Below are 15,847 nucleotides of genomic sequence, written 5' to 3'. Positions count from 1 at the left end.
CGCCGGTTATTTGAGAAAAACTCAGGGGGAAAAAAAATCACAAGATCTGAGACCCAGAGACCACATACTAAGGAAAGGTGCTTTAGTTGTAAATCAGTCACTTCTTCACCCCAGAAGTCTAAAGGATTTCCTGAGGCTCATTAAGCCTGAAAACTACCAGCTTCCCAATTTTAAGTTCTTTCTACACCACAGGCAGACCTTGTTTAACACACTTCACAGATATATAGGGTTTTGTTTTGCAAATTGAAGGCTTCTGTTAACCCTGGGTTCTCAGATAATGGTTAGCATTTTTTAGCAATAAAGTATTTTTAAATTAACATATGTACATTTTTGTCAGTGGACATGATTTTGAACAAGTTCCGGGACATGGTGATGGACAGGGAAGCCTGGTGTGCTGCAGTCCACGGGGTCACAAAAGAGTCAGACACAACTGAGTGACTGACTGAACAACAAAAATGTACATTTTTTAGACATAACGCTATTGCACACTTAACAGATTATAATACAGTGTAAACCTAATTTTCATTACTCACTGGGAAACCAAAAAATTCACATGACTCACTTTAGTGCTACGTTCACGTTACTGCAGGGTGCTGGGACCAAATGCACAGTGTCTCCGAGGCCTGCCTGTACAGAGCAACAAGACCAGCAATAACCAAGGCACCTGGCAAGTCTCTGGACAAAAGGTGAGCTCAAAACAGTTCTTAAAGGCCACATCCATACGAGATGTCAACTCCAAATTCCAGAAGCAGAAAGCAAGGCTCCACAGTGATGCGTGGGGATCCCCCTCCTCCTCAGTCAGACCAGCAGCGCCCACGGGACGGCCCCTCGTGGTGAAACCACCAGCATGGTCTCCACTTCCTCAACCAGCCATGCGTCAACACTGCAGAGTGAGGACGTTCGATGGCCTGAATGGGCAGTTCCAAAACTAAGGGCCAGCAGTGGAAGCTACTCGAGGGCTGATTTAAAGCTGCTCCCCACAAGTTTCGAAGTCATGAAGACACATCGGAATCCCCTGAGCCTCTACAAGCGCCTCAGGCCCTCACTGACTGGGGGTGGGAGGCACTGATGCCGCTGCTTCGCTTTACAAGTTGCCCGGGAGACTCTAACATACAGTCAGCGAGAATCTGCTTCTAGCAGGTACTGCTCAAGTTTCTCAATAAATTTCTGGCTCACGGCACTCTTTTAAAAGCATGATCCAGTATTCTTTCTTCCTTTTCTCTTTTTGGACCACATCACTCAGATTACAGGATCTCAGTTACCAACCAGGGATCAAACCTGGGCCCAGCAGTGAAAGCACAAAGTCCTAACCCCTGGGCGGCCAGGAATCCACAGTGGTCGACTACTCTTAAACCACATCTTTCCCTACGGAAGCGGAGCTCGGGTGGGAACACACAGGCTTGTGCTTCCTGCCTGGAGACGTCCTTTCAGCACCTGCTCCAGAGCTGGTCTGGTGCTGGTGAGGTTTCTTAACTTCCGCTTGTCTGCACAGCTTTTCATATATGCACCTCCACTGACCGTATCACTCTGCTTGACCCTCAAATTGTAAGTAATTATTTTTTACTGTTAGGTTAACCATGTTCCCATTATGGCAACTGTAATTAGTTTTAATTTTTTGTCTGGCTATTGATTGTGAAAACTGATAAACATCTTTCACTATTGTGATTTTGTAACTATTACTCATTTAATATCATTGTATCATGATTGGTCAACAAAAAAACAATAGAATCCTGTATCACCAAGACTACCATTTAAGAGAAAAGACTGAAATCACCTGTAAAAACCTGTAAACCAGATGTGTATCAGAATAACCTTGGAATTTTTGAAAAATACAAATGCCCAGGTATTGCTTTTATCCTCCAAAACCGCAGCTGCGCTTCTGCTGAGCAGCCAGGCTCAGAGACAACCGGCCTGTCTGGCCCTTCATCGCGCCTGCCTCACGTTTTCTCTTTCGTGTTCCGTGCTCGCATTTCACTCCGTTTGCTTCTCCATCTCTTTGTTTCTGATGCTCTTTCTCAAGTCTTTCTCAAGCATAGGAGAAAAGCGTTTGTATACACATATATAATAGCATGTATAATATATATATTTCAGAAAACTTACAAATTTTTGCCTGTCAGAATTTATGACGTTTTGCTTCCACTTGTTTGACTTAGTCTGAACAGAATGCTAGATTTCTAATTTAAAAAAAAAGAGATGCAACAAGCAGCAAAGGGTTCCTGTATACCACAGGGAACTGCAGTCGTTTCGCTGTGATAATCCGTAACGGAAGCTACGCGTGCGTGTCACTGGACCACCAGGCTATCCACCTGCAACGCTGCAGGCCAACTGCACTTCCACACACACACATATTAAGGGAAAAAAGGAACACAAGGGCTACTCGAACACACATATCTGAAACATCCCCCAGCCTGGACGGAGAGCAGGAGCGCATTCCTGCCCCACCTTCTCAGGACCCGGCGCGCAGACACGCGTCAGACGAGGCAGGCGGAGGCAGCGACGCAGCGCATTTCTGAACCGCAACGACCGCCGCCCTGGAACCGCAGCAGCGAGAGCCGTCGGCACGCCCGCCACGGCCACGCTCTCCGATATGAAAGCACTGTGCCGACCCACCCGAACCAAAAGCAGAGCCCAACCTCTCTGTGGACTTCTGAGCAGTACTGATTTCTGAATTCCGGAAACTCACCCCAGGGAACGTCACGTTTGTTACCTTTTAAGTGGTTCACCATTTCACTACAGAAAGCTCCATAAAGCAAGACAAAGATAGCAGGGCCATTGTCATTGAGGGAAAAAAAAAGACTTTTTCAAGGAAAATTATTAGAAGAATAATAGCAACTTGTTAAACATTTGTACAATTAGCAAGACTGCATGACAGGCAATTTCAAATTTCAAAAATCAATCAAAAGACAAGACTAAGCGTGCGCCTGTGTGTCACCGTGCACAGACATGGGTGTGTACACGTGTGCACACACTGGAGCTCTCAGTACCAGCGCTTCCACCCGGGCCCTCGTCCCCACACTTCTCTCGTGTCCACATCATGTGAGTGAAGCGAGGAAGGCTCGGGAATCTGTTCACTCTCCTCCTGGGGTGAGGCTGCAACCAACAGCAAAGCTACCTCGGGCTCGGCAGAGGTTCCGCGAGGCAGGCCTTCCCAGGGTACCACAGCGCGAGGGCGCCGGGGCCCTGGCTGATTCCTCCGCCAAAAGCTACGGCCACACAAGAGGCCTTTCCACCGCCGTCAACACCTGCTGCGAGCTCACAAACAGCTCGCCTGCCTAAATGGAGTGTGCCGTGAGCCTACCTGCACCAGCTCGCTCAGCATGTCCACGTTTCTGAAGATGGTGAACCAGAACTCCGGAATGCCCTTCGGGCTTGGCTCCTCTGCTGCCGCTGCCTCTTTCTCTGCTATGACTGCTTTAGTTTTCATATCTCCCTACAAATGCGAAGACGCCAAACAGAATACTTATGATGAAGCAACAAGTTTACAGACGTTGCAGTGGCTTATTTAACACAGAGTATAGTTTCAGAATCCCATTAAAACCTCTATCAAACTCCTTGTCTTTGAATCTGCATCTCTAGGACCACTGTGCCATCACAGTCTCAAACGTCTCGGAGGAACAAAGCCTTTCAGGCGTACATATCTGGATGTAATTCCTCAGTATAATTTTAGACCACAGGGAGCAGAGCTGCGGACTGGTGCAGGGCCCCGACAGGAAGAGGCTGCCCAGCGCTGGCTTGCCCCCCACCCAGAACAATCACCAGCAGAGGACAGCCCAGGGCCTCCGCAACAGAAATGCCACCATGCTGCACACCCAAGGCTGTAGGGGTGTTGGGACAGAGGCAGTGTGCAAACAGCAGGGTGGTGAGAGGAAGGTGACGTGCCCGGCAGGAAGGGAGTCTTTGCTACGTCACAGCCCCTACGCGTGATTCTCAGGGGAAATGATGACAGGGGTCTTCAAGCTGGCAGAGGCAGAGTCTCCTCCCATAGTGAAGGCCTGACGCACAACTACCCACAGGCCCAGCTTCAGCTACACCAGAGGTGACGTGTTTGTAAGCGATCAAAAAGACACATGGCGACCAAAAATAGCATATACTTCAAAAAACCCTCTCTGAACGTTTACACTATGGGATAGGACGACTTCCAATGTGCTATCAGGCGACAGAGCTCACCGGGCCGCACTGGGGCGCCCACAGCACCGGGCTGGTGGCCGTCACCAGCCCCAGGAGAAGGCTGCCAGCAGGGGGCGGTCAGAGCACATGGCCTGAGGGGCGTCTTCCAGCGTCCTGCGGTGAGAGGCACCAGGGCCGCTTCGCCAGCTGAGCTCCTGTGTGCTCTGCCCACCGCAGCCCTGCTTCCAGGACCTGCCCGCCTGGGCACAGGTGTGCTCTCCCCTTGGGGGTCTCTGCCTCCTTCGCCTCCCCAGACGGTCCGCACTACATGCAGCCTGCCCCAGACGGCCGAGAAGGGGGACTGTGTCTGGTAACTGACAGAGTCAGTCAGACGCCAGACTTGCAAGCCACCCATTTCATCGTCCTGAAGAAATCTAAACTCCAGTACTTTGGCCACCTCATGGGAAGAGTTGACTCATTGGAAAAGACTCTGATGCTGGGAGGGATTGGGGGCAGGAGAAGGGGACGACCGAGGATGAGATGGCTGGATGGCATCACGGACTCGATGGACGCGAGTCTGAGTGAACTCCGGGAGTTGGTGATGGACAGGGAGGGCCTGGCGTGCTGCATTTCATGGGGTCGCAAAGAGTCAGGCACGACTGAGCGACTGCACTGCACTGACCTGAACTGAACTGAAGGGTGAAGCCACGCCTACTGCTAGGAGCTCTCCTCTGTGTAGAAGAAACCATCTTATTTCTTTTTTTGCCCATCCCCCACTGCACTGCACAGCTTAGGATCTCAGTTCCCCAGACCAGGACTAGAACCGGGCCGTGGCGGAGAAAGCACCAAGCCCTAACTCCGGCATCGCCAGCGAAGGCCGCCTCCTGTGCAGCAGCAGTGGGCAGACCGCCAGCGCGCATGAAGAAACTTACGGCCAGTCTGTCCTCCTCTTCATTTTCACTGTGCCACTCTGATTCCGCGTCTGTCGGCTCAACGTCACCAGTGACGAACTCCCTTCTCTAAGAGTGAGAAACAAGATCTTTCAGTTACTCAGAAAGTCCAGAGTCAAGACAATGCACCTGTAAATACTGTGAGTGAGAAGACTGGAAACTGGATGCTTTTACAGCTTGTTTTAAGATGCTGAGTTGCGAGGCTTAAGGAGAGACATTCAGTGATCCCCGGGTATTTCTGGATGTCTTTCCTGGAGAAAGAGCTGAAACTCACTAACAGCACCTGACCTTGTCGAAGAGAGGCTGGTATAAGGCTGCGTACTTCCTCTCCAGGTCATGCACTTCTTCATAGAACTTGGCTTCTATATGCGCACACTTCACCTGGAGCTGCTTCAATGCGTTGATTCTTCTTTTTACTGCTTTAGGTAAACTAGAGAGGGGGAAAAAAATCTAGATGACTGCAAAGTGAGTACTTTTTTTTTTTTTTTTTAACTAAAACAATACTAACAAAATTAACATCCCCATCATGAAACAGAGCTTCTAAAAATCATCAAGAACAAACCAAATACCCACCTCCAAGAGCAAGGTGGTGGGGGAGGAGGAAGCTGAAAAGATAATTCACGAAACATACTGGACTGACCAAAAAGTTCCATTGCTTTTTCAGTTCAGTTCAGTTCAGTGGCTCAGTCATGTCCGACTCTTTGCGACCCCATGAATCACAGCACGCCAGGCCTCCCTGTCCATCACCAACTCCAGGAGTTCACCCAAACTCATGTCCATCGAGTTGGTGATGCCATCCAGCCATCTCATCCTCTGTCATCCCCTTCTCCTCCTGCCCCCAATCCCTCCCAGCATCAGAGTCTTAACTCTTCACATGAGGTGGCCAAAGTATTGGAGTTTCAGCTTTAGCATCATTCCTTCCAATGAACACCCAGGACTGATCTCCTTTAGGATGGACTGGTTGGATCTCCTTGCAGTCCAAGGGACTCTCAAGAGTCTTCTCCAACACCACAGTTCAAAAGCATCAATTCTTCAGCACTCAGCCTTCCTCACAGTCCAGCTCTCACATCCATACATAACTACTGGAAAAACCACAGCCTTGACTAGATGGACCTTAGTCAGCAAAGTAATGTCTCTGCTTTTGAATACACTGCCTAGGTTGGTCATAACTTTTCTTCCAAGGAGCAAGTGTCTTTTAATTTCATGGCTGCAATCTCCATCTGCAGTGATTTTGGAGCCCCCCAAAATTAAGTCTGACACTGTTTCCACTGTTTCTCCATCTATTTCTCATGAAGTGATGGGACTGGATGCCATGATCTTCGCTTTCTGAATGTTGAGTTTTCAGCCAACTTTTCCACTCTCCTCTTTCACTTTCAACACGAGGCTTTTGAGTTCCTCTTCACTTTCTGCCATAAGGGTGGTGTCATCTGCATATCTGAGGTTACTGATATTTCTCCTGGCAATCTTGATTCCAGCTTGTGCTTCTTCCAGCCCAGCGTTTCTCATGATGTACTCTGCATATAAATTAAATAAGCAGGGTGACAATATACAGCTTTGACGTACTCCTTTTCCTATTTGGAACCAGTCTGTTGTTCCATGTCCAGTTCTAACTGTTGCTTTTTAAGTAAACATAAAAGCTGTTTTTCATTTTCATCAAAAATTTTATTGAACAATGCATTCAGTGTTTTGTCCTGCTATCTCCCGCCATCTTTCAGGCAACCTATAATCCCGCTCACTTAGTCACTGGCTCTGCTGCCCTCTGCTGCTGCGCTGACTCTCCTCTGGCTGGCGAGCAGGTGCTGCTCTCCAGCTGGCCGCTCAGGCCAGGGGCGTCTCCTGTTGCTGAGCACAGGCTTCAGCAGCGTCAGGACTCAGTAGTCAAGGCTCCTGGGCTCTGGAGCACAGGCTCGAGAGTTGGGTCGTGTGGGCTTAGCTGCTCTGAGACGTGTGGGATCTTCCCGGATCAGGGACCAAACCCGTATCTCCTGCTTTGGCAGGCAGATTCTTTATGACTGTGCCACCAGGGAAGCTGCTTTTTATCTTTTTGAGCTAAAAGAACTGTTCCAAGTGCCTTTTACAGTCTTCCAGGGAAGTGAAATTTTTTTCCATTAAAAGAATTTTGTAAAGACCAAGATAAGTAGAAATCAGAAGGTGCAAGGTCTGGTGAATACGGCGGATGAACCGGAACTTCCCAGCTGAGCCTTTGCCTGGTCATCGAATAAACATATGGTCTTGCGTTATCCTGACGACGGAGGGCGTGCTTGCTGCTGCCTAATCCCAGATACAGTCGGCGGAGTGCTGCTCTCAGTTGGTCTCACTGGGAGCAGTACTTGGTGGAATTAATTGCTTGGCTTTCCAGAAGGAGCTCATAACACAGGATTCCTTTCCAATCCCCCATGTATACTCTACCACCTTCTCTGGGTGAAGAATGGGCTGTGGTGTGGCTGGTGAAGGTTCATTTCACTTGCCCCATGATCTCTGCCATTCCACATTCTTGTACAGTATCCACTTTTCATCACCCGTCACAATTTATTTTAAAAACAAAACATTCTCATCACCTTTAAGTAGAGTAAGGTAGGGAAGTGTCAGTCACTCAGTCGTGCCCGATTCTTTGCGACCCCATGGATTGCAGCCCACCAGGCTCCTATGTCCATGAGATTTTCCAGGCAAGGATACTGAAGTGGGTTGCCATTTCCTTCTCCAGGGGATCTTCCCAACCTAGGGATCGAACCCAGGTCTCCTGCACTGCAGGCAGATTCTTTACTGACTGCGCTACAAGGGAAGCCCATTTAGTGAGAATCACATGAACATACACGGTCGAGGCTTTTCACTTCACTTACGTGGAACCTAAGCATCAAAGTGATGGACACAACCAAACGTGTGCAAGTGACTGTCAGTGCTTGACCTGGATACTCTGATACAGGCTGTCTCCTGTAGAGTGCAACACGGGCTGCTATCAGTTAACGTCTCAATTTGATCACCATCGATTTCAACTGGTCTACCCGAGCTCGGAGCATCATCCAGCAAGAAACCTCAGCATGAAATCACTGTTGATACTTGGATCAGTCACAGCACCCTCTCCATATACTGCACACATCTTTTTTTGTTTCTGACAACGAACATTCAAACTACCGCACAAATGCACTCATCTCACATGCTAGCAAAGTAATGCTCAAAGTTCTCTAAGCCAGGCTTCAACAGTACATGAACCAAGAACTTCCAGGTGTTCAAGCTGGATTTAGAAAAGGCAGAAGAACCAGAGATCAAACTACCAACATCTGCTACATCAGTGAAAAACCAAGAGAGTTCCAGAAAAACATTCTGCTTTATTGACTACGCCAGAGCCTTTGACTGTGTGGATTACAACAAATTGGAAAATTGTTGAAGAGATGGTAATACCAGTCCACTTGACCTGCCTCCTGAGAAATCTGTATGCAGGTCAAAAAGCAACAGTTGGAACCAGACAAAGAACAATGCACTGGTTGCAAACTGGGAAAGGAGTACATCAAGACCATATATTGTCACCCTGCTTATTTAACTTATATGCAGAGTTCTAGCTCCGGTTCAGTCGCTCAGTCGTGTCCGACTCTTTGCGACCCCATGAATCGCAGCACGCCAGGCCTCCCTGTCCATCACCATCTCCCAGAGTTCATGCAGACTCACATCCATCAAGTCCGTGATGCCATCCAGCCATCTCATTCCCGGTCGTCCCCTTCTCCTCCTGCCCCCAATCCCTCCCAGCATCAGAGTTTTTTCCAATGAGTCAACTCTTCGCATGAGGTGGCCAAAGTACTGGAGCTTCAGCTTTAGCATCATTCCTTCCAAAGAAATCCTAGGGTTGATCTCCTTCAAACTGTACTGGTTGGATCTCCTTGCAGTCCAAGGGACTCTCAAGAGTCTTCTCCAACACCACAGTTCAAAACCATCAATTCTTCGGCGCTCAGCTTTCCTCACAGTCCAACTCTCACATCCATACATGACCACAGGAAAAACCATAGCCTTGACTAGACGGACCTTAGTCAGCAAAGTAATGTCTCTGCTTTTGAATATGCTATCTAGGTTGGTCATAACTTTTCTTCCAAGGAGCAAGCGTCTTTTAATTTCATGGCTGCAATCACCATCTGCAGTGATTCTGGAGGCCCAAAAAATAAAGTCTGACACTGTTTCTACTGTTTCCCCATCTATTTCCCATGAAGTGATGGGACCGGATGCCATGATCTTAGTTTTCTGAATGTTGAGCTTTAAGCCAACGTTTTCACTCTCCTCTTTCACTTTCATCAAGAGGCTTTTAGCTCCTCTTCACTTTCTGCCATAAGGGTGGTGTCATCTGCATATCTGAGGTTATTGATATTTCTCCCGCCAATCTTGATTCCAGCTTGTGCTTCCTCCAGCCCAGCATTTCTCATGATGTACTCTGCATAGAAGTTAAATAAGCAGGGTGACAATATACAGCCTTGACATACTCCTTTTCCTATTTGGAACCAGTCTGTTGTTCCATGTCCAGTTCTAACTGTTGCTTGCTGACCTGCATACAGATTTCTCAAGAGGCAGGAGCCAGCTCACTAAGCACGGCCGAGAGGAGCTACCCACGTCTGAGGTCAGGGGCAGCAGCCTAGACTGACAGGCTGCGACGGTGCAGGAACGGCCGAGAGGAGCTACCCTGTGTCCGAGGTCAGGGGCAGCGGCCGAGAGGAGCTACCCCGGCGTCTGAGGTCAGGGGCGGCAGCCAGGAGGAGACACCCCGCGTCCGAGGTCTGGGGCGGCAGCCGAGAGGAGCTATCCTGCGTCCGAGGTCAGTGGCGACCGGGAAGAGCTACCCCGCGTCCGAGGTCAGGGGCGATGGCCGAGAGGAGCTACCCCACATCCGAGGCCAGTGGCGGCCAGGAGGAGACACCCCGTGTCCAAGGTCAGGGGCGGCCGGGAGAAGTCACCTTGCGCCCGAGGCCAGGGGCAGTATTTGCAGAGTACATCATGTGAAATTCCGGGCTGGATGAATCTCAAGCTGGAATCAAGATTGCCGGGAGAAATATCAATAACCTCAGATATGCAGATGACACCACCCTTATGGCAGAAATCAAAGAGGAACTAAAGAGCCTCTTGATGAAGGTGAAAGAGAAGAGTGAAAAAGCTGCCTTAAAACTCAATATTCAAACACTAAGATCATGGCAACTGGTCCCATCACTTCATAGCAAACAGATGGGGAAACAAGGGAAACAGTGACGGACTTTCTTCCTTGGGCTCCCAAATCACTGTGGACGGTGATGCAGCCATGAAATTAAGAGACACTCGCTCTTTGGGAGGAAACCTGACAAGCCCAGAAAGAATATTAAAGAGCAGAGACATGACTTTGCCCACAAAGGTCCATCTAGGCAAAGCTATGGTTTCTCCAGCAGTCATGTATGGGTGTGAGAGCTGGACCAAAAGAAGGCTGAGCACCAAAGAATTGACGCTTTGGAACTGTGGTGCTGGAGAAGACTCTTGCGAGTCCCTTGGACTGCAAGGAGATCAAACTAGTCAATCCTAAAGGCAATCAACCCTGAATATTCATTGAAAGGACAGATGCTGAAGCGCCAATACTTAGGTGACCTGATGTAAGAACCAACTCACTAGAAAAGACTTTGATGCTGGAAAAGATTGAAGGCAGGAAGAGAAGAGGGTGACAGAGGATGAGAGGGCTGGATGGCATCACCGCCTCGATGGACATGAGTCTGAGCAAGCTCTGGGAGATGGTGAAGGACACAGAAACCTGGAGTGCTGCAGCCCATGGGGTTGAAAAGAGTCAGACACAGCGGAGCGACTGCAGAACCATCTTACAGGAAGGAATCGGACTTTCTTTTGCCAACCACACCCAGATAATCAAACACGGAAGAAAGGTCCAATCCCACAAAATAGCCAAAAGAACTTAAATTTAAAAGAATTGCTATCTTGGACTTCCCTGATGGTCCAGTGGTTAAGGCCCTGCCTCTCAATACTGGGGACACAGGTTCGATCCCTGGTCTGGGAAGATCCCACATGCCACTGGCAACCTAGCCCACGTGCCACAGCTACCGAGCCTGCGCTCCTGAGCAAGGGAAGCCCCGCTCCCCATAACTCGAGAAAGCTTGCACACGGCTGAAGACAAACTAACAACAAAATGGAAAGTAAAGCAAAACAAAACTGCTATCTTTTATCAAATTGGCAATTAAAAAAAAATATTCCCAGGTTTGATGAAGCTGAGGGCAGACGCCCTCTTACTGACCCACCTTTCTTAAAGGCAAATGAGAACCTTGAAAACATCCTTTGCCTCCACTTCTCAGAATTTAGTCTAAGAAAACAACCTAATATTTATGGACTGGACGACCGCTGATGTAAAAGGTAAAGCCTGGGGACAGGGCCAAGATGAACAGGATTAAAACAGGGCCGGTGGACAACGTGTCCCGAAGAGTCAATGCTCCCGCCAGCACAGCAAAGGAGAAACCAGAGGCAACAGGCATGCGTGCTGCCCCAGAGCCAGAGAACGGTGGGCCCTCAGCCCTTTGGCACTCTTTACCTTCTAAGACGTATTTTCATTTGGATGCCTTCCTTTTATAAATCATAAGAGGGGAAAAATTTTTTTTAATCCATCAAAATTATGTATTTAACCCAAAGCCCTTAGTTACAACCTGGAAAAAACCAGCAGATTCCTGGGCCCTTCAAAGATGCACACAGCCCCCTGCATGGACCGGGGTCCCACCTGGCGTCCTCCTCCAGGGGCAGCGCCGGCAGCTCTCAACAGAGCGCTGCTCAGAAAGTGCGGCCGCCCAGGCCTGGGACAGTGGGCGCCAAAATCCACACAAGTGCCTCGTGCATGGAAGGGCAGTGCGCACAAGTGGCCTAAGCGCGTCCTCCCACATCCTGTCAATACAGTGTGAATGCTTGTAAACGGTTCTGCTTCCTGCAACTTCCTGTCCCTCTGTGCGTTTGATCCGCCGTTGGCTGAATCTGCAGATATGGACGGCTGAGCGTCCTGGGACAGCCTCGATCACAGAGGGCCCTGTCTTGGGACAACCATACCCACACCAAGGGCAACGTGGACAGAGGTGCTGCCCCCCAGGCTCCCACAGAAACTGAGCAAGACGACTGGAGAAGGCAGGGCAGGGATTTATCACACTAAACGCATCAACACCTGCACTTCTCTTCTACGTTAATTATACAACCTAGAAGTTAACCTTGTACCTTTCAAATCTACTTAATGGAGTAAAAGCAACAGGGGACTCTAAGCCAACTGGACTCGACACCCTTCCCAGCTCGCCTCCACACAGTGACAGCAACTGCGCAGCCGTCTCCCCACGACAGGCACGCCACACACAGCACGCAACACGGGACTAGCTCTACCCCACGCTCCCACCTCCTCCCAGCCAGCACCCTCTACGCGCCCAGTGTCTGCAGCGGGAAAGGGGAAACCAACGTTCTTGCTTGCTTCCCCAGCTCACCCCAGGTCACCCCCTATCACCACACACACACACCGATCCCGTCTGCAGCCCATCACAGAGCCCCTCCCTCAAGCTCATCTCCCGGAACACCCTCTCTCTGGGCAGAGCAGACCCCCAGCCAGACCTCCCTGTGACATCACCCCGTTCTGCGCAGGGGCGCCCGTGGAGAGGGTGGACACACTGAGGCCCAGCCCCGCCCTGCCCTGCGAAGGGCGTCCAAAGGCCCCAAGAGCGGGTGTCTTCACATGCCCAGGACAGGGCTTGCCCAAGTGAGCAGGCCTGGTGCCACAGGCTGGCAGGGCCGAGCAGGAGGACGGGCTCCTGGGGCCCCTCTCCGGCCCTTCCTGCACAAGTGAAGTCCTCTCAAGGCCTCAGGATGGCTCAGGGAGCCCGACCCACCACACCACCCTCACCACAGGCCTGTGCCTCTGCCAGGCTCCAACCCGTGCTCATCTCTGGAGCCTCAGGGCCTGCGCTCACAGCAGGCAAGGTCTGCTGAATGAAATGCTTATTGCTAATCTAAAGAACCCAAAGAGTTTTCTTTGTTTCTTAAAGTTGCACCCAGTCTCATTCAGGGCACACTTACGTCTCGATGTAGCTTGAAGGAGTGTGGGAGACATTGTCGAGCCGTTCCTGCAAAGCTGCCAAAACTTGAGGATTCTGCATCACCTGATCTGTGAGCTTTTCTGTTAAGAGTTAAAGAAAAAAAGACAAAGACAAAAAAACATAACATACACCCACCACACAACAGCCAACGTAAAAACGTTTTTTCCAAAAATACTTATATTTTGGAGAAGGAAATGGCTACCCACTCCAGTATTCTTGCCTGGGAAATCCCATGGATGGAAGAGCCTGGCAGGTTACAGTCCATGGGGCTACAAAAGTCAGACACAACTGAGCAACTGGACAGCAACATACTACGGTACACAGAACTGTGAAAAAGTGAAAAGTGTCAAAGACACTTATTTTCAAAGGCATAATCTACGTCAGTCACCCAAGTGGATGGTTAAGAATCTACACAGGGCGCCTGAGGGTCCTGCTCCTCACCTGAGCGGCGGAAGCCCCCACCTCCCAGCCAGGACACGGTCACCAGTCACACACGTGCTGTGCTGACCCCCGATGAACAGAGGACCCTGAGGGCCATCAGCCCTCCCGCGAACCGGCACACCCCTGGCTCACGACCCACGCTCTGCACTGAGCCGACTAGCCCTCAGCGACACTGTACAGAAACCCAAAGTCCGCATCCTCACCTGACTCCAAAGGAAGCCCAGACCTAGAGGACTGCCCACCCTTCTGTAAGACGGGGACGAGAGCAAGCTGAATGCGACAGCAGGCACTCTCTCTCAGCATGCACCACAAGCTCAGTGGCTCACGTGAAGCACTGCGCGCGCATGTGGAATGCATGTGACTGCGCATCTGCAGCGCTGCATACGTGCGCAGCATGCAAGCACCGAGCACAGCCTCACAGCTCTGGCTCCAGCCACCGGAAGGCCTACAGACAACGATGGCACACATGTTCTGGTTTCCAAATCTCTCTCCTCTAAAAGACACAGGGCTCCTTGCGTGAATGTGAACTTCAGGTCTGGGGCAAGGAAAGCTCGAGAGACAATGGAACATCCCCTGTGCCACAAAGGTAGAGAGAACCCAAAACGGAAGGAGACAAAGCAAAGGGGACACAGAAGCCAGCTTTAAGGGACCTCCAAGGCCACACGGGACAATCTGCACACCAAAAAGAATAATGATGGCAAATGATAAAACACCGAACAAAAAGCAAACCCATGAGTCTATAGTAATGTTGGAAAGGGACAGAGGGACGTGCTTCTTTACCGGACGTTATCTGTCAGTGAGATTGACAGAAACAGGAGAACACCCTCTACTGACCACCAAGGTCATCCCCGACCCAGCTAGGACCGTCAGTGGCATCTGAATCCCCACGCAAGCGTCTCAGGGAACACACGAGGCCCACAGAACGAGGTGTCTGACACCCTGCTGACTACAAGGTCCCTGTCAGTGGAGAGACTGGCGGACACTGGCTTCCCCTCTCAGCCTGAGGTGCCTGCTGGTCACCTGACTTCTGCCAGGTCTGAATGAAGCTCTGGCCTTCATTTTAATCATTCTAACTCTGCTAAAGCCTCTGAAGTACAGTAACCCGGAACTTGAATTCCTTGTTCTATTTCACTAAAAGGCTCAAGAGGAGCCTCTACTCTGCATGCAAGTTCCCCAGAGGCTCACCCTCCCACACGCAGCACTAACCTGTGTTACTCGCATTTTTAGCAGCTTCCAAGGAATCTGAAGGAACCCCATCTGGAAAACTAAGATCACAGATTTAAAAGTATTAGTCTCCACAAAGTTTCAAGACAGACAACATGGGCCATTTTTCTTATCTGACAAGAGCCGTCAGCTGGAGCTCCGAATGACACTTGGCCCCAGCTCACCAACCAAGATGCACGCTCCCACAAGCATTGTCCGAGCTGCCTTACCTGCTATCTGCCATCTGAATGTCTTTATCTCCTACAAATTAAAAAAGAATGAACATTACTAAATATTCACAAACAAAAACATTTCAAATGCGTTCTTCCAATGCTGATTTTCTGAGATGAGGACGAGGACCTCCTAAGGAGGGGCAGGAGGGAATGCTCTGGGGCGCTGGGAATGTTCCAGACCTTGAATGGGGTACTGGTTACCTGGATACATACACTTGTCAGATTCATCAAATTACACAAACTATGTGCATTTCAGTGCAAGCACTTTTCGCTCATAAAACAGTTCTCTTGTTGGCACTAAAATGACCAGATTTCGGAATAATGACAATTAAACAATTTTAACTTGTGTTTACAGCAAGTTTTAGAAACAGGAACACTTATTGATGGTTAGGCTAATTATTTAAGAGCAATTCAAAACACTTACTGGTGTTCATATTGTTTTTAAAACTGTGACTCACATGATGAGTTTAAATTCTGTTTATTCCATATGGCCTTTTTTTTTTTTCTGGCAAGGCACTTGGATGGTCCTGTAATACTCAGAACCATTCTGTAAAACAGGTATTACCGCTAGGGCATAAAAAGGCTGAGGAACTTCCTCAGAGTCACAAAACGGAAACATCTGGGACTGAATCTACGACTCCTACGCTGAAGATGAAGTACTTGTGTGAAAACACCACATAATACACTCAGCACGACCCTACTCTTACAAGAGACATGAAAAAAAAGACCACCTCCAGATCAGGGGACTCTACCCATAAAGGGCAGGTCCTAAGACACTCACTCCGTAGAGACCTTGATATTAACCCTATCCAAATGCACAGGTAAAGAGTCAGGCTTGGTGATCAACCTTTCTCAG

At 49.5% G+C, this 15,847-nt stretch overlaps 1 protein-coding gene across 14 annotated transcripts in view; it reads right to left on the bottom strand.

The window, feature by feature from the left end:
* NAP1L4 (nucleosome assembly protein 1 like 4) overlaps positions 1-15,847 on the bottom strand; it is a 51,227-nt gene that overhangs the window by 17,011 nt on the left and 18,369 nt on the right. For all 14 annotated transcript variants that reach the window (XM_042237852.1, XM_060404138.1, XM_042237851.1 and 11 more), the window contains 6 exons: positions 14,989-15,019; positions 14,762-14,820; positions 13,095-13,194; positions 5,346-5,487; positions 5,040-5,126; positions 3,299-3,430 (listed from right to left, as the gene is read on the bottom strand). In XM_042237852.1, the coding sequence (XP_042093786.1) occupies positions 3,299-3,430; positions 5,040-5,126; positions 5,346-5,487; positions 13,095-13,194; positions 14,762-14,820; positions 14,989-15,002 (534 nt within the window). In that variant the 5' untranslated portion in view covers positions 15,003-15,019. The remainder of the gene's footprint in view (positions 1-3,298; positions 3,431-5,039; positions 5,127-5,345; positions 5,488-13,094; positions 13,195-14,761; positions 14,821-14,988; positions 15,020-15,847) is intronic.

Source organism: Ovis aries, chromosome 21 (genome assembly GCF_016772045.2).
Source record: "Ovis aries strain OAR_USU_Benz2616 breed Rambouillet chromosome 21, ARS-UI_Ramb_v3.0, whole genome shotgun sequence".
NCBI lineage: Eukaryota > Metazoa > Chordata > Mammalia > Artiodactyla > Bovidae > Ovis > Ovis aries.
Note: the sequence above shows the minus strand (reverse complement) of the source record. Positions and strands in the feature narration are given on the sequence as shown.